The sequence below is a fragment of the Choristoneura fumiferana genome, chromosome 18, assembly GCF_025370935.1.
Source record: "Choristoneura fumiferana chromosome 18, NRCan_CFum_1, whole genome shotgun sequence".
In the NCBI taxonomy this organism is placed as follows: domain Eukaryota; kingdom Metazoa; phylum Arthropoda; class Insecta; order Lepidoptera; family Tortricidae; genus Choristoneura; species Choristoneura fumiferana.
Genome location: NC_133489.1, coordinates 9633413 through 9658781, shown reverse-complemented (window position 1 = coordinate 9658781; position 25369 = coordinate 9633413). Strand labels below are relative to the sequence as shown.

Here is a 25369-nt window from a genome sequence, read left to right as displayed (position 1 = left end):
CAGGTTCGATTCCTGGTTGGGGCAGATATTTAAATGAAAAATACGAATGTCTGTTCTCAGGTCTTGGACGTTTAAGGTGTATTTAAGTATACTTATCTATCGTCTAGTTAGTAGGTTCCGTAGTAGAAGCTGGTGATGATTTTCTGATGTTAACGTGTTGGTGCTGCCTACTTTGGAATGGACCCGCTGTTCCACCTGTGGTGGGAAAAAAACCATATATCCCTACAAGTGGAGATAGCCTGGTAGGGATAGGTGGAAAAGGGGGGATTGACTCACTGCACAGGAAGTAAATAATTGCAGAAGGAGAAAGTCAAAACGACATCGACATTCGATCCGTTTTAGTTGGAATTTCTACCTTATCTATCAAAGTCCAATTGATCCAAAATAAGGGGATATTGACAAATTTCACACTCTCTCTCGGTAAGGAGGCGCTAGCTCCGCGATCACCAACCTTTTTTGGGGAGGTTCTAAATTTTCAATGGTATCATTGGTACTTTGGTATGTAATAAAAAAACGTCCTTTTAAACATTGTCATGTCGTGGTCATGTCAAAACAGGTTTGTTATCTCCATGTCTCCATGTTATCTCTAACTTGACAGCGTCGCAAAGATTACAGCGTCGCTTAGTCGCTTACACCAATCCGTACCACGAAACGCAGAACTACTTTAACACTACATTATGCGGCGGTAAACTAATGAGAAACAAAACACTCAAATAGAAAACGTAATTATATTTTTTATTATTTACATCTTTAATGATTATAGAGGTACGTAACGTAACTTAACATTCATTTAATTTTAATAATCATCTCTTAAAAAAAATAGACGCGTGTACAGTGTGATATAGTTGACGATATAGATTGGTTTGAGCTATCCGTGACCAAGACCTATCACCATACTCCAGAGATGTCAATTAACTTTTTAAACTTTACTGCCATTTTATTTTTTATTATATAAAATCATTACTTTATGAACGATTTTATAATTAACTAACATCTCTGAGTGTGTCTATAAAGCTGTGTATTGTTTCGCGCGGCAGCCGCGGGCTATGGATACCGGCCGCTGGAGCTGGAGAGGCAACTCAAACAAAACACAGGTTTGCCACGGTCGAACAATGCTCGTGCGGGGGCCGCGCGAAGACGATACGCAGCTTTTAGGGGCTGGTTGGTGATCCATTGATTAGCGTTAACCGACGGTTAAATGTGATGCCGTCTCCGTCTATTCGAACAAAACAAATAGAGACGGCATCACACCTAACCGCCAGTTAACACTAATCAATGGATGGTGAAACCGCCCCTTAAAGTCTTAAAGAAAACGTAACACATTCATGACTATATTCGCTGGCAGGGCATTCAACAACTGGCCGTCATCGTAATCAATAGGGCATTCTGGGCCGTTTGTGCTAGCTAAATATGAATGTTATGGACTCTGCGGCGGGTCGGGGGTTTCTGTGGAGTCGCTGGCGCCGTTGGGCAGGGGTTCGGGGGTCGCCGACGGAGCGCGCGCCGCTGACACCGCGTTCTGACACTTATTGCGCAGCTCGAACACTTGCGTTATAGCGTCGCGGAAGCACAGGAAATTGTAGTCTATTACACCTAGTAAATATAAAAATACACAATCAGTAAAAAAATATTACCCATGGTATTAGTTAGGAATTTTTCACACCTCTCCTTCAGAAAAGTAACTTTTCCTCCCTGACGAGCGGGAGCAAAGTGCAACTTTTCTGTTCAAGGCTTTTCTAAGTCTTTTATTGCAAATGTCATTTTTTGAAGTTGATAATTGTAAAGCCACGCCTTTTTCTATGCTGGTTGTTCTTTAATATTTAGATTTTTTTTTTTTCAAGTTCCTTAATGCTCGGTGTGAAAAGTTGTATGAGCCACTCGGGAGCAAAATTATTTTCATCTTGGGCGTTAACACTTGAATCCCTTATTACGCTCAGGATTCTACTTTAGAATCCCTCGCTACGCTCAAGATTGTATTGCAGAATCCTTCGCTACATTCTGGATTCAATGTACGCCCTCGCCGTAAATACACCACTTTGCTCCCTTGTGACACAAATAACTATTTAAAATGATACATATTAAGAGTTCTTTGTATATCATTTTCTTCGGAACGAAAACAAAACGGGGACCTTTTTATCGTTTATATAGGCTTTTTAAACCGCAAGGCGGTACTTTACGTATGGGAGGGTTACAGGCATACCTAAACGTCGGCATTAAACAACACACCATACAAATTGTTGAAAACGATTTATTAACCGAAAACTATTTAAATTTTGTTCCTTGTCCAAAATGTCAGTTCGAACGAAACTAAAGCGGATCATTTCTTAGGTATTGAAGACAAAATTTCGCAAAATATATCCGTATTAGGGGTACGTATTATAATGTATAAATTTAAAACACATATCGGTTGAAATACATACAGTTAAAATACCGAAAGTTATAAAATATAATGGTTAAAATAAATAATAATCAAAATTCATTTGTCGTGTTTTTCATATTGGTCGAAATACCAGGGGCGTTCAATATAAAGTGAGAATGAGATGCAAACTCTTTCAATATTAGGAAATTAAATACTGGCCGGTATAGCTAATCTATCTAGCTGATTGGGGTGACCTAAGAGGAAGGAGAGACAATATCTTTGAGGGTGACACTCTTTCCCGGCCCGGATAATACCGGGATGGAAATACCGACCCTGTTTTGCGTGTACACGCCCATAGAAGCCCCTGTCAGTTTCTATGGGCGTGTACACAAAAAACAGGGCCGGTATTTCCATGTCGGTGTTATCCGGCCCGGGAAAGAGTGTCACCCGCTGATTGCTATGTAAAAAAAAACTAACTGTCTGTTGTTTAAAAAAAATACGGGTAATTTCTTTATGCTATTCAGTACGTTAGCGAAAATGGAGAAAATTGAACTGGGCGCCGTTATCAAATACTTATGTTTGAAAAAAATTCTACGGACCAAGTCAATTTAGATTTGCGGGACACTTTAGGGTCTAATGCTCCTCCGTATTCGACAGTCGCACGTTGGTGCGCCGAATTTAGACGTGGAAGAACATCGACCATGGACGACCGCCGCTCCGGACGCCCTACTACAGCAATAGGTAACTGAAGAAATTATGAAAAAAGTCGAAAACTTAGTTTTGGCGGATCGTCGTGTCACGGTTCGTTTTATTGCTGAAATGTAAAGATTTCAACGGGGAGCTCGCATAATATTTTACATGAACGCTTGGGTATGAAAAAGGTATCTGCGCGTTGGGTACTAAGAATGATTACTGACACGCAAAAACAAACTAGAGTCGAGATTTGTCAAGAAGCTTTGGACCTGATACAGCAAGACCATTATAACAATGGACAAACAATGGATGAAACATGGCTCCATCATTACGACCCTGAAACGAAACTGCAGTCTATGACATGGAAAAAGCCATCATCTCCAACTCCGAAGAAATTCAAGGTGGGCCCATCTGCCGGTAAGGTCATGGGCTCTGTTTTTTGGGATGGTAAAGGTGTAGTAATGATTGAGTATCTCGAGCATGGAGCCACTATTACGGACACTTTATATGCCAAACAAATAGCAACATTGCGCAATGAGATCCGCGAAAAACGGCGATGTAAACTCTCGAAAGTTGTGCTGTTCTACCACGACAATGCCCCGGCACACAAGTCCGCCGTTGCAATGGCTGCAATTCGTGATGCTGGGTTCGATATCCTTAAGCATCCCCCGTATTCACCAGATCTCGCGCCCAGTGATTTCTACCTATTAGTTTATAAAAAAGATATACTAAGTGTATTATGCTAAAAGGTGACTATGTCGAAAAATAAAATGTCATTTAATAAAAGGTGTTTACAACATACTCATTCTCACTTTTTATTGATCGCCCCTCGTATACAATTAAAATGCTTAAGTTCGCAATGTATATGTTAAGAATGTATACAATCAGAATATATAATAGTTGAAAGAAATAACAATTAAAAATCCTATAGTACGTTTTTCATAATGGTCAAAATACATACGATAAAATGCCCATGTTTATCATCATCTCCAGTCTATTTACGTTGTATTTGCACGTTAAGATCTGAAAAATTAAGGACTAGAAGACAAAACAACTATTCCGTGTAGTTAAGGCGCTTAACTCTAACCTAACCTAACCTACAAGATACCGACTGATCGGAGGCCGTATTGTCTAACAAACGGGCGCTTGCAATCGCTTTCACAATTTTATACCACTCGACAGAAATAAATATGTACCTAGTGAATGCAATAGCAAGCGTCCGCACGTTGGACAATACGGCCTCTGGCGCTGTTTTTTTTTAGATTACTTAGTAAGTACCTTGCACTTTAAACTAAAGTCTGATCATTAATTGAATAGAAACTTTAGGTGCGACGACGAGCGTAGCGAGGAGGAGCGTGTTAGGTTCAACTACGACCAATATTGTATTCTATGCATTTTTCTTTGTGAAATTTCACTGTCATGTATTTCAATCATTATAGAAAACATACTGAATAGATGTTGATTGATATTTCATTTAACCATTTATTTTTTATAATTTTATGTATTTTGAATGTATACTTTATCATCATAATATGCATTTTGTTCCATATGACTAAAAACCGTTATGCATTGTAACTATTATATATTTTGACCACTATGCATTTCAAGCTTATGCATTTGGAACTTATGTTAAATAACTTAATATATTTTGATACATTATATTTTATCGATTTTTCGATAAATTTAATTTATTATATCATAATTATATCATAATTCTACTACAAAGACGTTTACTTTACTCTTACTCACGAATAACGTGATAAAAATATTGATTAATTTTTTGATAAATACATAAGTTGAGTAGGTACTAAGTACTAACCTTGTTTCTGGAAATTCTCTTCCCGTAGAATACAAACTAAGGCAAGAAATTTGTTGACTTCACGTAAATATAAAACAGTGCCATTGTTGAGTTTGATTAGACTTGAGCTTTGACTGTTAAAAGTGTTCACTTCAGTCTCATCAACCATTCTGAAATCGACCAAAATTAAAATTAAAAAAATAGCAGAAGCTATAGTTGTGTCAGCAGCTCTACCTTCTTAAGGTAAAAGGGGTATCTAAAAAAACACTTGAATTATTTATACCATTAACTTCAGCTACTACCATTAGCTTAAAAAAATCTGCATCACATAGCATAAATACTCGTAACTCAAAAATTCAATTTTTTAAGATACCACCTTTTGCCTTAAGGGGGCAGAGCTCGTGCCTGCGCAAAGAAATTAACTTTTAACTGGCAGTAGTCTTTGAAAATCATTATCTATCGCCAAATAACAATTAACTACATAAGTAAAAAATGTAAGTCATCCTTCATGAAATAAACAGACTCATAAAAAATGATCAATTAATTTTTATGCTTATTTATCAATTACCATTAGTGACATCAGTCAGAATGAAACTGGCCGATGACGACATCTGTCGATAATTTATTTAAGTACTAACCCTAAGGAACAAGCCACACAGAAGAGACGTGGGACGGGAGCGGGTCGCCTCTTAAATCAGTTTTCGTACTCCTTAGTGTTAACTGACGGTTAAATGTAATGCCGTCTCTATTTCTTTTGTTTGAATAGACGGAGACGGCATCACATTTAACCGTCAGTTAATACTAATCAATGGATGGTGAAACAGCCCCTAAATGTATAGAAACGTCGCGATCCACATCAAACAGAAGAGACGAGGCGGCAATGCCCACACCTCGCGTCCGCCCCGTCCGCGACGCGCCCCCGTCCCACGTCTCTTCTGTGTGGCTTGCGCCTAAGATCATCATTGGGTAAGTAATATGTTAAGTCCGGTTCACACACGCAAGAAAACTTGTGATACATTGCGGAGCGCCGACGAGCTCATAATCGAACTACTATAATCCTTGTTCAAAAATTTTACTATAATATTTTTTCCTTGAATAATGAAATCGAATTAAAAATATAGTAATTAAACTTGCCCGTAAATACAAGAGATGTCAATGACAACATCTATCATGTCGCAACATAGCTCGTAACTCTGCATGTCTACTGGAGAGCTGTCTGTTGCTATGTAGATCTTGGAGACCACATCAAATAAGAATGCCTTCTCAATTCCAGAGTTCTGTAACAGAAAATTGCACCATTTAATTAAATAATTTAAACACAAAGTACTTATTCACGTCTGTGCACTCGATGCCCTTTCGACATGATGTAATAAAGACGAGTTTCTTAGCAATATATTTAACGAATATGACTAATATATGGTTAAGCAACAAGATAAGGACTACAGCAGAAGAATTATTTCCACATTTTTGCATTTGTTAAGTTGCGTACTGTGAGTATCCATTCAGTTAGTGTCAGTGAGCTTTTTGTAATATTATACCAAATAATAAACTTGAGGCGCGCAAAGTCCTTGCCTATCTTTAGGCCTATGCTTAGGGAGCACTACCTGTCATCTTGCGTATAAATGTTATAGTTAGCTTATTTATGTGTTGTTATGGTATCTATCTACCTATCTATCTGTTTAGATTTGTTGTGTATGTGTATTGTATGTGTTAGTTTTATGTATTCTTGATACAGCTATAATCTACTGTAAATTGCACCACCTGCTAAAATGTATTCCTTATTTCTGTCCATTGTAAAGGTTGCCTGGAAGAAATCGCTCTGAAGCGATAAGGCCGCCTATTGCTTACCTTAGTAAATCTCTATGTATATACTTGTTTTCTCTGTACTGTTTACTGTATTGGTGTGCAATAAAGAGTTATTGTGTTGTATTGTATTGTATTGTAAACTAGTCGCGTGACAGAAACTCATGTCTGTTTAAAACGAGTTTGTATCGGGTCGGTATTATATGGGCCGGTAAATGTGTCATAATTCGGTCATTTAAGGAATGAGAAGGGGTCAATCTCGGAAAGAGAGATAATAAGCTGGAAACTCGTATACAGCTTCATTTTGGTGTCCTAAATGTTGTCTCAAAAGTCACATTTAATCTCGTGTCCGCGTCGTAGAGCATAAAATTTGGAACAAATATTGTGTTTAAAATTTTTTTGTACGTCCAACTCCAACCGTTATTGAAATAGAGGGCAGAGAGCCCGCAGCGCTCAGCCATACTGACTGACTGATACAAGATCAACCGTGAATCTCAGTGCATAAAACCTTGTATAAAGTTTTAAGTCATTGAAATATCATTAATTATTTATTTGATTTTTTATTTAACTTGCAATGTTCGTATGTATGTATGTACGTAATCAAATGAGTCCAAACTCGACGGGGCTATGTTGGTTTGTTACTGAGATCATGTGCTCACATTCCGGCTTTATAATCAGGACCCTGGACATCATCCAGGTAAAGCGTACTCGTAAAAAACAATAAAATGAGCCCAAACTCAACGGGTCTACGTCGTTTTGTTATCGAGATCCTGTGGTCACTTTCCGGCGCCACCGTCAGGATCCTGGACATCATTCAGGTGAAGAGTACTTGCGAAGACAAATCAAATGAGCCCAAACTCGACGGGGCTACATCGTTTTGCCCACCTTCCGGCTCCATCATCAAATCAGCTCAATGGTGCCATAATCTTGCATTGTCACCAAATATACGACTGTACCACACTGTACCAAATTTAAGCTGAATCGGAGACCAGAAAGTGCTTGAAAAATGGTTTGCAAATTTTGGAACATCACTTACGTATTTACTGACATACCTATTTACATACAATTTAAATACCTATTTAAATACATAATTTATTTTTATTATTAATGATATTTCAATGACTTAAAACTGTATACAAGGTTTTATTCACTGAGATTCACGGTTGATCTTGTATCAGTCAGTATGGCTGAGCGCTGCGGGCTCTCTGCCGTCTATCTCAAAAACGGTTGGAAGTACGAAACATTTTTAACACAATATTTGTTCCAAATTTTATGCTCTACAATTTTGTAATAAACGTTAACATGACTGGAGCTAAAGAAACCGAGATAATCGCGAATAACTGACTTTTTTGACATTTGACCTCGAATAACTTACGACGCGGACACGAGATTAAGGGGCTGTATATCCATTGATTAGTGTTGACTGGCGGTTAGGTGTGATGCCGTCTCTATTTGTTTTGTTCGAATAGACGGAGACGGCATCACATTTGACAGTCGGTTAACGCTAATCAATGGATGGTGAAACAGCCCCTAAATGTGACTTTTGAGACAACATTTAGGACACCAAAATGAAGCTGTATACGAGTTTCCAGCTTATTATCTCTCATTCCGAAGTGAATCTCCTTATATAACCGGATTATCACCCAACAATACTTGAAACTAAATCTAAACAAGCTTCAGCTGCCAGATTTGGGTCCTCCAAGGATTTTAAACATTTTACTTATCTATCATTGTAATACAAACTACAGTAGTGTATTTCAATACCTACACAAATGTAAATGTTTAGATAGTTTAATGGGGGAATTTCAATATTTAAGACACTAATTGACGTTGTTTTGTTTACACTTAGTTAAATACCTATCCAAACTAAGTATCATCCCAGCCTATATACGTCCCACTGCTGGGCACAGGCCTCCTCTCAGAACAAGAGGGCTTGGGCCATAGTTACCACGCGGGCCCAGTGCGGATTGGGAACTTCACACGCACCATTGAATTGCTTCGCAGGTTTGTGCAGGTTTCCTCACGATGTTTTCCTTCACCGCAAAGCTCGTGGTAAATTTCAAATGTAATTCCGCACATGAATTTCGAAAAACTCAGAGGTGCGAGCCGGGGTTTGAACCCACGACCCTCTGCTTGAGAGGCGATAGGTCAAACCACTAGGCCACCACGGCTTCGAAACTAAGTATAGTCAACCACTATGTAAGTATCATGGCATGAAAATTCAAATACTTACAGATATGAGTATGTTGAGTAGATTTTCTAATGTCGGTAGTTGTGGTATTAACTTCTGAACTACTTTACTGAATGCTTCAAAGATGGAATGATCATATATGGAGGTGAGATGGAACGATAAGTGCACATGCTCAAGCCCCGCCTCTGCCAAGTCGTCTGTTGCTCGCTGGTGGATGTCTCTCTGAGATTCCATCTTGTAGTCATCATTCAAACCATCAACCTGTAATAGAAATTCTTAATTCTAAATGTGAAACAGATTGTTAATAATATTAACAAAGTAGTTGAAAACAGTTTGTCTCGTTTCAATAAAGAATATATGCAAGGAACATGGAACACAATTTTTCTCTTAATAATCAACCTGTCCTTGGATTTTGAATAGTCAAATATAAATAGTTGATTGGAGCAGTATCCATCTGATTGAATTTTGGCTGGAAGTATGACTATTATGCCTATACAATATAGAACAGTACCATGTATAGCAGACACATTCAAATTGGAAAAGTTGATTTTGAAGGTGTTGCACTTAAGGGTAGAATGTGACTCACAACACAATACTTATTACCATTCATTAGAACTAATCAGAAAACTCGGTTACGAGAAGATCGCCTGATGCTTTCAAGTCCTATTCAAAACAGTTTAATTACTGTTAATTAGAAATGAAGGGATTTATAAAATTTTCAATATTTTGAAGATTTTTTATTTTATTTTACATAATAACACCCCTGGTGTTGCAGATGTTTATGGGCGGTGGTGATCTCTTACCATCAGGAGACCCGCTTGCTCGTTTGCCATCCAGTCGAATAAAAAATATCAGCGAGCGGAAATTCCGAATGATTTATCTGTCGCACGCTTACAACGCATTATTGATCAATAATAATAATGCTTAAAACTACCTACTTATTTGTCTAACATCATTGATTTTATTATGCATTTGGGATTTACTGTTAGTGGTCCTCGTTTCAAGTGCTTAGCTTATCCTGTGACCAGCTTATTTGAGCAACACCAGAATACAATCAACCCCAGGCGACATTTCCTAGGCAAATGCATAGTGAAAGAGTAGAATAGTTTGCCTGTGATCTGTGCACCTCAGTGAATTCTTTTAAAAACAGACTTGAAAAATAATTTAAAGATAAACACAAGATAACAATGTTAAGCATGCATCAGCTATAAGCTGCCTGTGCATTATAAATAATGCAAAAAGATAACATTTGAGGAAAAAAATACAAAGGATGCTTGATAATGATAAAGTAATCCTGAAAGAAAGTGGTAATATTTGATCAAGTTTAACCCCTTTTCGTGGTTGCACTTTATTGCGTTCTATTATTGATCCATTTAATATGTTTGTCTTTCACAGTACTCTCATATTCATAATTCAATGGACATAAACAAACTGATAATGACACACTCTGGACAAATGACACAAGTAATCTGTAACTGGGTTAAATACTTACTTTATGAATAAACACTTCAAACTTAATATTACTATTAACTCTATATGCTTTAGTGACTGTTAGCTGCAACTTGTTCAAAGCATCTCCATAATCATCCTGAAAATATATAAAAAATAATATTTTCACTTCTCATGCTCGTAATGTTCATGTTTATGCTATGCTGGACCTAGACAACATAAAATGACTTTTTATGATCTAGTGCATAAAGTAATATCTTCGTCTAAGACCGAGGTGATCAGGTGCCAAAAGCCACAAAAAAAAATTCTATATATTTTTTTAATAATTTTTAATTTATATAAACCTAAAAATCAATCAACTCAATCAAAATAAATCAATAAAACAAAAAATATATAATTATATAGCAATGCATGAAAAATAAAAGGTACCTGCCTACATAGTAACTGAACAATAATTACGAAGGAAGTAGGACATGTAATCCATTTAATTTCCAATCTTTATTGTTATACTCGCAGCACCCAAACCCAGGCCTGCGACACAGAATATATAACAGTACTAACATACAAAATGGCCACGCTCCGCCCCGCACCGGTTCGAGTTACCCCACCTCTCAAGCGCAAATTGCAGGAAAACCGCAGGAAAGCAGTCGGGTGCGCAACGCGATGTATGTCGGCCGTACGGCACTAAGTTCGGGAGCAATTATTTTGCGAAATGGTAACGGTACCCTACCTACTTCCTTTTTCTAAATAAATAATGATTACTGAAATTAACGTGATTAATACATGACTACCTACTGAATTATTTGTTTAAGTATGTATGTATGTGTCTATTGTAATAGAAAATAATAATACACAGACACATTTTAAGTAGGTTTAAATAAATGTAAGATTAACAATTAAATTTATTTGCACTATCTAAGCCATACCTTATAAGTACCTTTAAATGTCATTGGTAGCACTTATTAGGGTTTTGCAATAGTCAGCCCTGTGACATCGTCGTGCCTATGTAGATTCAAGAACGCGTATTTTGTATGGCGTGGCCGCCGTGTGCCTGCGAGTCATCGACCCCACCCCACCTAGCCCACCACCACCTGGCCCACCTAGGCATTTGATTTGCTCGCCAGTGCATTGCCCCACCAATCTTTTTTCTTTGTGTTTAATTTATGTAACTAAATACCTCTAAAAGTAGAGGCCCTGTTGGCCAGCATTGCTCCAGCTGCATTATAATTAAAACACTTGCATGGTTGCCTCAATAACTTAACTATCCTACTAATAATACTACAAAATGTGAAAGTAAGGATGTGTGTTGCTCCTTTATGCAAAAATGCTCTATGGAGTTTGATGAATTTGGGACACAGATAGTCTATTCTATAGCCTGGATTAATACATTAGATACCTAGATTCTTTGCAAATGAAGTTGTGAGCAATACCTAAAATATCTCAAAAATAGCTGAATCGATTTTGATGAAACATGTCTAAGAACCATCGCTAGAAAACCTGCTTTCAAATAAAAAAACGCATTCAAATCAGAACATATAAGAGCTACGGTGCTACAGACAGATACACAGACAGACAGACAGAGACAGACATAGCAGTCAAACTTATAACACCCTTTTTGCGTCAGGGGTTAAAAAATATAAGTATATTTAATAACAGTTTTATAATCATCCCTATTCTTTTTTCCACATACTTAATAATAAAAATATGAGAAGAAGCTATATATAAATGTTCACAATCTTCTTGCTCCAATTAGATCCAATTATCATGTATGTAACTTGGAAATAATAAATAATAATAACCCCATTTGGGAATACAGGTGTGATGTTTGTGTTGGTGTTGTAACTTGAAAGTTACAGAAACAGGTCACACTTTTTTGACCTCTCCATAACATAAACATGGAGGAGATTTATGAAATACTTCCAAAATCAAACTAAAACTAATTGAATCATCTGAGAACATTAGTATCCACCCACCTGTGCATCAATAACAAACACTAATGCCCCACACCCACCAAATATGGTGTCAGAATCAAAAGTGGGATCAAAAAAATCTATTTGTCCAGGAAAGTCCCAAATTTGAAACTGCACAAAACTGCTGTTGTTTATATCATCTTTGACGATTTTGTTTGTAGATTCCAAAAACAATGTCTCATTAGGTGACATTTTATGAAAGACAACTTTCTGAATTGATGATTTTCCTGATCTAGAACAAACAAGCACAGCATGGTTAGAGAAAGTTTAATTAATGTACAAAATAATTGAGCTTTCAGTAAAAAATACCTTCGAAGTCCCATTAGAAGAATTCGTGGCTTGTGGTCTTCTTGTAATGACGTGTTGTCTCCTTCCCCGTTCTGCTCGAATGGTCCGTAACTAAAGTCCTTGGGGAATGATCCCACATCATAACCACTGGGTTCATCTTGATAACTCTATGTAAAAAATAGGGCACACGTAAAGTGATTGCAGCAAAGTAGGAGTATACTACGAGATAAACGAAAGTACCAAGGACTTGCTCACCATTTTCACGGATATCGTAATACATATGTAACTTAGTAAAAAAAATATAGCATTGCTTAATACATGTTCAAGAAACTATCACAATTAACTTAAACATTCAATGAACTAACGAAAAGAAAAACAAAATGAATGTATTGCGATTCGACCAGACTCAAAACCAAATCCCTCAGTTGAGACATACCTATACCTACCTACATCAATGACACAATAATGACATGACAGATGTCAGTCAATTGATGCTATTTTTCTCTAATAAAAAGATAAAGGCCCGATGCCATTCAGTGCAAGTCGTACGTAGGCCGGCAGACTTACAAACAGACAGACAGACAGACAGTTACTTTCACATTTATCGGCATTTTCATTAAAACATGTACCTTGCAACGGCGTAAAGTTAAAATTTGTCAATTTTGTGACGATTTTCCCCTACAGTTAATATGGAATAAAACGTCACACAACTAACAAAACTGGACAGGCCGGACACTGTTAAATTTGGCCGGACAAGCGGAACCGGACAAGCATTGAAAAATTAAGATTGGTTTTTGGAATCTTTTTGTATTTTTTATTTAAATTTCAAATTTTTGTTACTTTTACGGTCATCCCGTAAACCCCATATCGAAAATACAATCTGAAATACAGATGCACAGAAAAACCAGAAAAATAAGACCAGCGCTGGGAATCGAACCCAGGAATCGTGTCGTGTCTGTACCGTTGTCCAGCGGTGGTGTAGCGGTATAGCATGGAATGCCGAGGACCTGGGTTCGATTCCCAGCGCTGGTCTTATTTTTCTGGTTTTTCTGTGCATCTGTATTTCAGTTTGTATTTTCGATATGGGTTTTACGAGATGACCGTAAAAGTAACAAATTTTTTGAATTGAAATAAAAAATGCAAAAAGATTCCAAAAACCAATCATAATTTGATTGCTTAATAACGATATCTCTTGTACGGGTGAGCGGTTAGTTAGTTCCAATGGAGTGCTGAAAGTTTCTCGACGAGGGCTACAGCATAGATGTCGTGTCGCTAGTGTCGCTGCTTAAGTGACAATAAGAAACAAACAGCAAGGCTACTACGAAACTCGTAACTCACAGTTCGTATCGTACCGTCTCTCTCGCTCTCGTATTAAATAGTAGAAGTATCAAAAAGACCGCACGACACGAACTTCGAGTTTCGAGTTTCGTAGTAGCCCTGCAGCACCGCACGACACGAACTTCGAGTTTCGAGTTTCGTAGTAGCTCTGCTGGGCAGCTCAAATAATTTCTACTATACCAACCGCATAGTTAAAATATTATTATACAAGTAATATATGCAGTAATTTGACTTCATACTACCTAGAGGGCCAAAATCGATGTACGCACTCAGCGGAGCGTCTTACACAGCCGCTAACCCGACTTAACTACGCAGTGCCACGCCGACGCTGCAGCGCTGGTCGAGTGAGTGCACCATCTCCCTATATATACTGCACGAGAACGTCTGTATTGCAGTGTTTACGGGTGCCTAAATTCAACGCTGATAAAACCAACATTGTCATTTTTTATTATTACAAGCTTTTATTTAGTTTCACCTGTCCCGTTGTCTGTCTGTCTGTCTGTAGTAAAATCTTGCAAGTCAAATTTGATCAACTTCCAGACAGATTGATTTGAAATTTGGAATATTTATGTAAATCGCGTGACAATAAATAATGATCTAGTAGTGACATCCTGGTAGTTCAGCCACGGAACTCTTTAACTTTCTTCGACTTGAACTCGACTTGAAATTTGGTATGCAAATATAGTTTGGGTGACAATGCAAGTACTGTTAATAAAAAGTACAGTCAGCAAAAAAAGCTTGTATTAGAAAAATTTTTTTTTTTTGGTTAGGTTATTTCAATTTCCTGCTGATGCTGAAAGGTAAAATTAATACCTACTACTACTACTACTACTTTATTATTAGTCTATTAAAATTTTTCTACTCAACAAAATGTAAACCATAGTGATTTGTAGAAAGTAACATTAAAAAAATATATGCAAATTGCTATTTACAAATTAAATCTTCTATCAAAATATAATCCGAACGAATTTATGAATTTGAACTAATATTAATTCACATTTTTAAAAACGTATTTAGTTTTAAACATTCTTCGGTTGTTAACATTTTGTTAAGAACAGTCAAGGGCATAAATATATGTAGGTATATTATAGGTATAGGTAGGTGGTTAGGTGGGTAGGTTGTAGGTATATTTTTGACGTCTTGGTAACGACCAAGACGTCAAAAATATCTATACATCTTCATGTCACTATCTATAAGGCCGATGTGACGCTATTGCTGTATAGATATTTATGCGCTTGACTGTACCTACCTAAACAAATAGACTTAGGAGCTGTTTCACCACCCATTGATTAATTGTAACTGACAGATAAATGTGATGTTGTCTCTGTTTTTAACCCCCGACGCAAAAAGAGGGGTATTATAAGTTTGACCACTATGTGTGTCTGTCTGTGGCACCGTAGCTGTTAAACATTGTCTGTCTGTGTGTGTGTGTGTGTGTGTGTGTGTGTGTGTGTGTGTGTGTGTGTGTGTGTGTGTGTGTGTGTGTGTGTGTGTGTGTTTGTGTGTCTGTCTGCTGTGTGTCACTTCGTAGCTCACGGGTGGACCGATTTGAATGCGGTTTTTAGGGTTCCGTAGCCAAAATGGTAAAAACGGAACCCATAGTTTCGCCATGTCTGTCTGATACAATAAAAATCTACACATGTCTGTTTTACTTTTTTTAGTTGCCAACCCTAGCGATCCGCGCAGCCGTAGGTATAAATTTCAAGAAAACGACCGAGTCGGTCTACTGCCTGTTACTTGTAGGTATTGTGCTGTAACGGTCCCATTAAGCACCATTAGCCAATACTGCCAACATGTGACTGAAATACCTATATAGTAGGTAAATACTTATATAAATACGTACCTACATGCAAACAACACGTGCAGGGTGGAAAAGAGACCCTAGTTTGAAATGGACAAAATAAAAAGTTAATAATATAATTTTATATAATAGGAAATATATTATTTTTAGAAACTAAAATACCACTAAACATGATAAAATAAAAGTAAATGAAATACCTACACCACTATCCAAACCAAGTAGCAACTTGGCATCCAGAACGCTGGTTGCTGACGTAGTTTAGTAAAACCTCAATCAATTAACTAAGTAGTAGATAAGGAATATAAAACTATTTAACTAGAAATACGATTGTCATAGTAAACATTGTTTAGAGTTGGTTTTCTAGTTGTACATTTACAAGTAGGACCGGACAAGGATGCTTTGGAGTGCGTCATTAGCGGCGGTCGCAGCGGACGCGATGCGGCGGCTGTGAGCCGGTCCACGCTGGCGAGCGAGCCCGTAGGCTTGTGCAGGCGGCGCTCATGCCGCACGCGCAGGTGCTCCGAGCGCTGCGCCTGCGCCACGGCTTGCTGCAGGACCGCTAGGCTGTCCGTGCGCGCCGGAAACCTTTGCATCGAGTTAGACACGTCACCTACATCTGCAGTATCAGTATCCACTATTTCTTTATGATCTAGTACCATACCAATATTTACTTTCATGTTACTTGACCCATCTCTGAAAATTAAATACACTGAAGCTTGATCTAAAATTTTAAGTGAAAAATTCTCATTTAATTTCAACGCCTTCATCTTTATCTGGTAGGGTTGAAAGTTCTGGGTGAGCTTCATGCTTTTTTCCTTGATGAAATTATTAAATTCTATTGCTAACATATCCTCGTCATGCTTTGCTGGTCGTGTTCTATTAGACTCCCCTGAGCCGGTGTGGATATTATAAATGCGCGGATCTTTATGTGCCACCTGCGTGTCGACCATAACTTGCTGTAGCACAGGTGGGTCGTTCAGGTCATGCCACTTCCAGTGCGACACTGGACCAACACTGCGATCCAGTAGAACTCCTTCTGTCTGATTATACTTCAATCTTAAAATAGAAAGAAAAAAGAAAGTAGGTAATTGTTTCGGCTGCTATTGCTCGCTGCAAAGCTGGATACGATATTGATTTTTTGGGGAAAGAGAAAGGTTTGACCCAGTTTATAATGCGTTGATATAATAATAAAGTGATAAAATGGGGATATTTGGGGATTGTCACGGGTGGATCTAGTTGTTTTAAGCTTGAGCTTCAGCACCAAAGATTTAGATTAAGATTTCATGTACAAACTTTTTTAACACCAAATAAATCAATTCTATTCTACTTATTATATATAATGATATACTTAGAATCGAAGTGGCGGATGTGCGCGAGTTTTATATTTAGGTACCAATTATTACTTATCTACTTTATATATATTATAAAAGGCAAAACCGACTCACTGGGTTAAAAATATCAACGCACAGCCCAAACCACTGGGCCTAGAAACTTAAAATTTGGTATAGAGGTTCCTTTCATGATGCAAGTGGGCACTAAGAAAGGATATTAAGAAATTCATCCCCTAAAGGGGTGAAATAAGGGAGTGAAATTTATAAAGAATTTTCTCATTTCTGGACTTAGAAGTATGAAAATAGGTACATAATTAGTTCTTGATTACAATTAAAAATGATCTGTGCAGGTAAATTTGACCAAATTCTTCCCTAAAGGGGTGTAAAGTTTGTATGGAAATTTTCTAATTTCTGTGGGTACTTAATATAAGTTCTCGATTACAATTAAAAATTATCTATGTAGCTAAAATGGACAAAATTTCCCCCTAAACGGATGAAATGGGGGGGGGGTAAAGTTTGTAAGGAAATTTTCTCATTTCTGGACTTAGCAGTATGAAAATTGGTATGCAAGGTCCTGATTACTGGTAAAAATGATCTGCGTAGGCAAATAAAGGAAGAAGAAGTAGCTTTCGACTTGTTAGGGGGGAGTTTCTATGAGACTTCCTTATTTATAGACTTAAAAACATGACTGGTCACAATTTAAAATGGTCCGTACGGTGTTGGCGACTTCAATAGGGGAGGGGGTTTTTCATACAAAATGTACAACTAAAATGTGAAAATTTAATGAATATTTAAAATGATGTGTAAAATAAATTTGCTAATAAGAATAAGTATGCAGTATCTACCTAACTTAAAGATTATAACTCATCGGGTTGTGCATAATAAAATCAATAATATTAAGGAAGCGTAATTTTTGTGCGATTATCTTTTACTTACTTACCTAATTTATTATATTTTTATAAAATATTTAAGTATATAAAATGTTACGTGGAGTGCAATTTCGTACTTCGGGATATAGAGAGTTTCGTTTCTCGTCGGAAGCACACGAAATAATTAATTTACTCTCGTGCTTTGCATAAAACTTTTCATAAACTACCTACTTTAAAACTGGTAAAAATGTTGTTTATAGCGAAGTACTGTAGTAAACTGTTACCTTTCGTTTACGGTAGTACTTCGCTATACACATAAAGATACACATGTCACAATTATAACGGGGGCTAATATGCCTTTATAACTAAAGTAGACGCGGACGATGTCGTGGGCAAAAGCTAGTGTATGATATAAGGCAATACAGCAAAACATTATAATGATTTACGTCTCTGAGCATCTAAATCAACCATTAGAAGAGAGCACATTGCTGTGTAAGTATACCTTATTTTGCCATTGTGGTCAAATACAACTCCATTCCCTGAGTAATCGAAAGTGGCCAGTACAGTTCTGGGCCGCGAACGTCCCCTTTCATCAGGCTCTCCGTTGCTGTATACAACATACCGTTGCTGTGCATTGCATTCTGCGTATAATAAATTAATAAAGCAACTAAAGAAATAATACATTTGTTTTCACACTTGCAATATAAGTATACCTATAACAACAACAACAAGAGAGTTGCAACACTTATAACTCCTTGATCATTCGTTTAAGTTTAATGATGAACAGTGGAAATAAATGACCGTATAAAAGTTGAAATTGTATAATAATAATTTTTCTCCAAGTTAAACCTTCAGCATTGTAGTAATCAAGTGCCAGCTTGCCGCTCCTGTAAAACCAGCGACCGCGGCCGTCATCGCTGAATTCGGCTAACTTTTGCCCTGAATCATATAGCATTTCCCTTTTATTCTTATTATGCTCAAACCAATCGAATTCTGGATGCGCTGGGCGCATACGGTATACATTCATCTGAAATTAAAAATAAATTGTTTGACTCAATTGAATCACTTAAGTAGTAGATAAAAGTTATGTAACTAAACCGATTAAACCGTAACAGTTACTTTTCGAACGACTTTTTCCGTAGGGAGCTTAGTCCAACCCTTATCAATAAACGTGCGATCCGACAAGGCATACCGTATAACACCTTGCCTGTTTTCTGCAGCCTGTGGAAAAGTTTTAATTTAATCAGCGATGTTTGAAATTCTACGATTGAATTGAAATTGAAAAAAAAATACTGTCTCGTGGGAGAACCAAGGCATCGAAGTTGGAAATGAATGAACTGAAATGAATCTGACATACATAATTAAGCGTGCCAACGTTAGGGTGTCTTAAATGCTTAAAAGTCTAGAAAATTGACAGATTCTATTGAAATGTAGGTACCTACCCATTTGAATAGGTACCTAACTACATATTTGAATACTAATCGGTTAAGTACCATAACTTCCTTTAGAGGTTTTTTCGGTGCTGGTTTAGAGGGATCACCACCACCAGGCTTATGATGTTCAGAGACAACTTCTTCTTGAAAAGCTGATTTAAAGAAAAGAGGAAGCTTTTCAGTTTGCTCCTTGGACGTTCCTAAGGATGTAGCATTTTTTAATATTTTTTGACCAACGATGATATGAACACCCTCATCCGGTTTTTTATCTTGGAAGGCAATATTACTTTCTACTTCCAAGTCAGACCGGTCTGAAGCTTTTATTTTCGCAAGTGGAGATTTAACTTTTACAGCTACTGGCATTATAGTAAGTTCTTTGAGTTTTTGTTCAGCTAATAATTTTGCTTTTTGGCTGGCAAGTTCTTGTTCCTTTCTACTTTTCTCAGCTTCAGCTTTTGCTTTATCGCCCTTAGAAAGTAATTGTTTCAAAAGGTCGTCAGCCTCGTTATTTTTCTTGGTAGATTCCTTTTCAGACTTAGCATCTGCTTTTGTTTCTTTTTCTGGTTTTGATTTCTCGACACCTTTGCTTTCTTTTTCTTTTTGTGGTTTAGATTGATCAAGATCTTTGTTTTCTTTTTCTGATTTTTTTTTCTCAACATTTTTGGCATCTTTTTCTTTTTGTGACTTAGATTTGTCAAGATCCTTGTTTTCATTTTGTGATTTTTTGTTCTCATCATCTTTGGTATCTTTTTCTTTTTGTGACTTTGGTGTTTCGTTATCTTTGCTTTCTTTTTCTTTTTGTGATTTTGGTTTCTCCATATCTTTCATCTCTTTTCCTTTATGTAGTTGTAGTTTCTCAGCTTCCTTAATTTCTTTAACCTCTTTTTCTGTTTTTGGGGTACTGTCCCTGGAAGACTTATTTTTATCATTGTCTTTAAGTGTACCAGACTTGTTACGCTCCACTTGTTTAGTACCTATTATCCGACCGTCTTTTTCTAGTAAAGCTCTTATAAGTTCTGATGAACTGATCTGGTGATTTAGTTCGGCATCTTTAACTTTAGGAAAAACAAAACTAAATGGTTTTTCGATAAAGTTTTCTTTATGACATGGCAGATCTTTGCAAAGACTTTCATCAGAATGATACTTTCTTGACTCCAATATAGATTGCTTAGATAGCTTAGATTCACTTTGCCAAGGTTTTGTTTTGGCATTCATTGCTGAAGCTAAATCCCGTTCCTTTTCAGACGTTAAAAAACGATTGATAACATTTTTGCATTTGCATTGAGTTCGATTTGCTTGTCCATGTTCTGTACTATATTTTTGCTGAAGTTTCGCACAGTGATCACAGATTCCTCTTGTTTCTTTCTTGGCAAGCGATGGAATATTTTTGAACAATTTTTGTGCACGTTTATAAATATGAAAACAACGTGGACATGAAATTTTATTCGGGTCTGAAAATTAAAGTCTATTAATAATGTAACATATTCCTATTCCTGGCTCCTTATTAAGTTTTTTTAGTGCTTAAACCACTTTAGCGCCATGAAAGCGAGTTTTCTTGCGGTGTGTAGGTACTTGTTATAAGTATTTAGTTTCAAAAACTTAGTTTCTAGTTTCGAGGTCTTGTTATATTTATTTATCATATTTTTACGTATTCAACCAATCTTTGCAAATTTGGTAAATCTAATAAACCATTTTTTTTTCACTGTAGGTGGTTGATTTTTTGATGGTATCATCAAACGAGAACTAGGTAGGTTACATAAAAAAAAACCTTACCCAAAGCCTTTTGTATATCTTGTGATGACATTTCAACATCTTTGTTATTACGTATAATAAATACTGTTCTATCTTTATTGTGAGTTTCCTAAAAAAGAAAAACACCAGATCAGCATTAGTAAAGGCATCAAAAAAATTCAAAACCGGGCAAGGGCGTATCGGACACGCCCGAAATAGGGTTCCGTAGCAATTACGAAAAAATTTAGTAATATTTTTCTAAGGATTTCGTATTTTGTACGGAATATTCCAAGTTTAGGTATATTTTATACCTTAGGCTGCTATCCATACTATATACTATATATACTATACTATATATATATTTGACGACCAGATGGCCTAGTGGTTAGAGAACCTGACTACGAAGCTTGAGGTCCCGGGTTCGATTCCCGTGTCGGGGCAGATATTAGTATGAAAAATACGGATGTTTGTTCTCGGGTCTTGGGTGTTTAATATGTATTTAAGTATGTATCTATCTATATAATTATATTTATCCGTTGCTTAGTACCCATAACACAAGCTTTGCTAAGCTTACTTTGGGACTAGGTCAATTGGTGTGAATTGTCCCGTGATATTTATATTTATTTATATTATATAATTATATATATTATATATATATATTATTTAATTAATTATATAATTTATATTAATTTAAAGCGAAGTAACTCTGTCTGTTTCTGTTCTGTCTGTTACGCTTTTCACGCCTAAACCGCTAAACCGATTTGATGAAATTTGGTACAGAGATAGAATAGACCTTGGGAAAGAACATAGGCTACCTTTTATCGCGAAAAAGAGGCTTTAAGGGGTTGAAATATGGGGATGAAAGTTCTTAAGGAATTCCAAACAAATTACTACATATAAGTATATTTATCGGAAATATGTGTAGCTATGCTTAGTAAAAATGCCGTCTTAATTATAATCCTACCCTCCTAACTTACTATAAAGGACGTAAGGTGTCAAGAGTTCACTATGAAGAATTAGTCCTTTTGTGCTGGCCACGTCGTATTGCTAAATTGTGGCTATCCGCAAAATATTTATGTTTTACCAAAGAACATCGGGTGGATGGATGGATGGAAGAACAAAAAAAATAGTTTATATTTTTAGCAATGTATTAAATTAAAATAGGTTATTTTCGGTTAACCGTAGAAGTTACTATGTACTATTTTTGGCAGAATAGGTATCCTAAATAAATTAAATACTTCCCAAAATTACTATTCCACGCGGACGAAGTCGCGGGCAAAAGCTAGTTTACTATAGTTTCGGAGATAATTTTGTGAAAAGTGATACAACTAGCAGATAAAAATCGTGCACATTGATATATATCAAGTTGTAACACCTTTATGTAATTTCTCTAAGGTTATTTTCGTGCTTTGTGGCATTAGTGAAATTGAATTTATGTTCACATTTTATTTTTCGGTATTTTTTTCGGAAATATTGATATATCTACAGTTATACCACTTTTAACCAACTTTTCTAAAACCAGACCAGGGCACAACTCAACATGTACTACTACCAATGCAAGACAAATTTGATATTTTTTTTGTAATAAGTGATACATCTCGTTATGAATCACTATTCACAAACACATTAAGTGTAAAGGTATACAAATCAAATTACCTATATCTAAAAGTCAAACTATTCCCGTAAAATATTTATGCAATAACAGTTGTATTAAGTGATACAAGTGCAAGCATAAAGTGTGGTGGGTGTGCGTGGGGGTGAGGTGACCCGAGAACAGGGGTGCGCCGGACCAGCTCGCCTCAGTGTCGCTGCAAACTGATATAAGTTACTTTACTTTTTGCAAATGCAAACTAATATAAGTTAGGTAAATTTTGTTTGTAACAGGGTACAAGGTGAAAAAATCAAATTTTTCAGGTTTTTTTTGTTTTACTTTACTTTTAACAACATTTAGCTGGGAACATATTATTACGTCGAGTGTGAGTGAGTGAGTGAGTGCGTTTTACAAGTTCATGTAGGTATATCATATCAGTTTACACCAAGAGATATTATGGGTGCTCCAGGGGTACCTACACCATGGTATAACTGAACTTGTATCATCTAACACATATTATATACTCATATTAGACATTTCAATGGGTACAACTCACAGGTTTTTCGCGATTTTCTTCGAACTAAAGATATTTATCGAAAAACACAAAATGCAACTTTATAGAATATATTTTTATCTATAAAAAAAGTGTTTCGGTAAATGCTAGCCCCATTGGCTCACAAACCAGAATTTTTTTAATCTTATTTTCACTCTCCTGTAAAATGACGATTTTGCACTTGTATAACTTATCACAGGAGGCACAGACTTATACATTATGCCCTTAATCACTTTGTTCAGAGTGCAGTTGTTCTATCGATAAATATTAAATTTTATTTCGTGCTTATATATTATATTATATTATTTTTATTCTTGAACCACGTTTAGATAACCAATGAAAATTACTATGGGGACATAACATTGGGGTATTACGTAGGTACATTACTTTATCATTACTATGGGGACGTGTCAAAAGAACGCTGCACATTGCTTCGGGACAGGGAACTTGTTAATTCACTATAGTTTAATTAAAGAGAAAGTGGGCAGGGCACTGTTCAAAATTTCTAAAAAGCAGCAATATACCCACGCATACGTACATACCTTGCTATAAGTACCTATTGGAAGTGAAATAATATTGACGATGATAAAAAAGAAGTTGAAGAAAAAGATAGAAAAGAGGAAGTGGAAGTAAAGAATACACATAGCATAGACTTACATCTAACTGCGAACCGTGGTAATAAACGATGATCCCCGCATCCGCAGATTCCAACATTTGCTGAAAATTCGAAGCACCCCTGCATGTCTTGCCACACGCACACCATTGTTTCCTAGAATAATAATATTATCCATCATAAAATCACCATCACAACTCATATATCGTCCACCTATGCTAAGTAGTAACGTTTCGACATTTCTTGCACCGTTACCTACACTGTAAGTACTTACTGACTGTACGCTACAAGATATTTTTTGAATTAATTGGCCTCAGAAAATGAGAATTACGATTAAGTAAATCTAGAATTATTTGTTTGTAAAATTGAAATATTACTCTATCATTGACTGCATCTTGAAATTATCTATAGCAAATTAACATTTATTCCAAAATAATATAAGTATAGGTATATTATAATAATTATGGTATAATAATAAATACAAAATTCTCAGATCACGTCACAGCCACGCAACAATGCACACAATTTCTACATAAGTACTTATACTCTTTGGCACACAACTTTGTGCTGGCACGCTTTTGGTGCCTATTTGTTGGATGCTGTTGAATGTGACGTAAAAATGACATGAACAGGAATTAAATCTTTAAATTAATCAAATTAATATATTAAAAAACGCAACTATAAGCTAAAAGAGGTGGAAAGCGAAATCAAAGACAATAGATTATACTTAGAATAGATGAATGTTACAAACGCGGATAAGTAAAATAGGTAGCTAGCAGCAGATTGTTGCCGGTTACTGTAGGTACAATTTTTACTGTTCGCCGTAAATGTCGATGTTCGTGAAGGATTTTTTTTCGTTTCCTATTGGTTTTTAGGTTATTCTGCTGTGGTATTTTGAGATTAAAGCAGGTTCATAGAAATTAGTTTATCTCCAAATTTCTCATGACTGGTCTTGCAATGAGACTGGTTGCACCATCTTGTTGAAACCATACTGAATTTAATGACATACGTTATTGGCGTAATTTTGGAAAAAACCGGCCAAGAGCGTGTCAGACACGCCCAAAATAGGGTTCCGTAGCCATTACGAAAAAATTAAGTAATATTTTTCTAAGGATTTCGTATTTTATACGGAACCTTCCAAGTTTAGGTTTATTTTATACCTTAGGCTGCTATTTAAGAGTAAAACTACTATATAGCGCGGCCACACTTTTCTAATCCTTCGCCGCGCCCCAGCAGCCAATCACGGCTAAGCGTGGTCATTTTCTTACACTGTGGCGTGGTGTATCGCGTGTGGACTGTGGACGCACCAATAATACGTTCCCGCCGCCACTAACCCGTAAATACGCTCCCGTGATTGCGTAGACATCGTACGAGTACTAGTTTTAGTAGTTTTACGAATATTATCGAACGAAATCGAATCGAATTCCACGTCACAGTTCAGTCTTCACTTCACACTTCATATTTTTTAAATTTTACCTATATTAAATACCGACTAAATACTTCCATGCATACTTTATACAGGCTTAGGACTGTCAGCAATTTTTATAATTTTTTCAAT

At 36.4% G+C, this 25369-nt stretch overlaps 2 protein-coding genes across 3 annotated transcripts; both read right to left on the bottom strand.

Annotated features, from left to right (window-relative positions):
* Nucleotides 1-714: 714 nt before the first annotated feature.
* On the bottom strand, nt 715-13010 carry RagC-D (Ras-related GTP binding C/D). The gene is made up of 8 exons (XM_074101270.1): nt 12807-13010; nt 12573-12718; nt 12267-12495; nt 10337-10432; nt 8887-9105; nt 5985-6127; nt 4872-5020; nt 715-1593 (listed from the first exon to the last, which is right to left on the bottom strand). The coding sequence occupies exons 1-8, from the start codon at nt 12807-12809 to the stop codon at nt 1418-1420; spliced, it is 1161 nt and encodes a 386-aa protein (XP_073957371.1). The 5' UTR covers nt 12810-13010; the 3' UTR covers nt 715-1417.
* A 2796-nt stretch (nt 13011-15806) lies between these two features.
* On the bottom strand, nt 15807-24400 carry LOC141438030 (uncharacterized). 2 transcript variants are annotated; one of them, XM_074101667.1, is made up of 8 exons: nt 24189-24400; nt 23856-23967; nt 21097-21184; nt 19384-20774; nt 19010-19111; nt 18740-18917; nt 18393-18531; nt 15807-16746 (listed from the first exon to the last, which is right to left on the bottom strand). In XM_074101667.1, exons 1-8 carry the CDS (start codon nt 24203-24205, stop codon nt 16002-16004), a joined length of 2772 nt encoding a protein of 923 aa, XP_073957768.1. In that variant the 5' UTR covers nt 24206-24400; the 3' UTR covers nt 15807-16001. The 2 variants fall into 2 exon arrangements, with proteins under 2 accessions (XP_073957768.1, XP_073957769.1); XM_074101668.1 differs by lacking the exon at nt 24189-24400 and adding an exon at nt 24086-24180.
* Between the last annotated feature and the right edge of the window lie 969 nt (nt 24401-25369).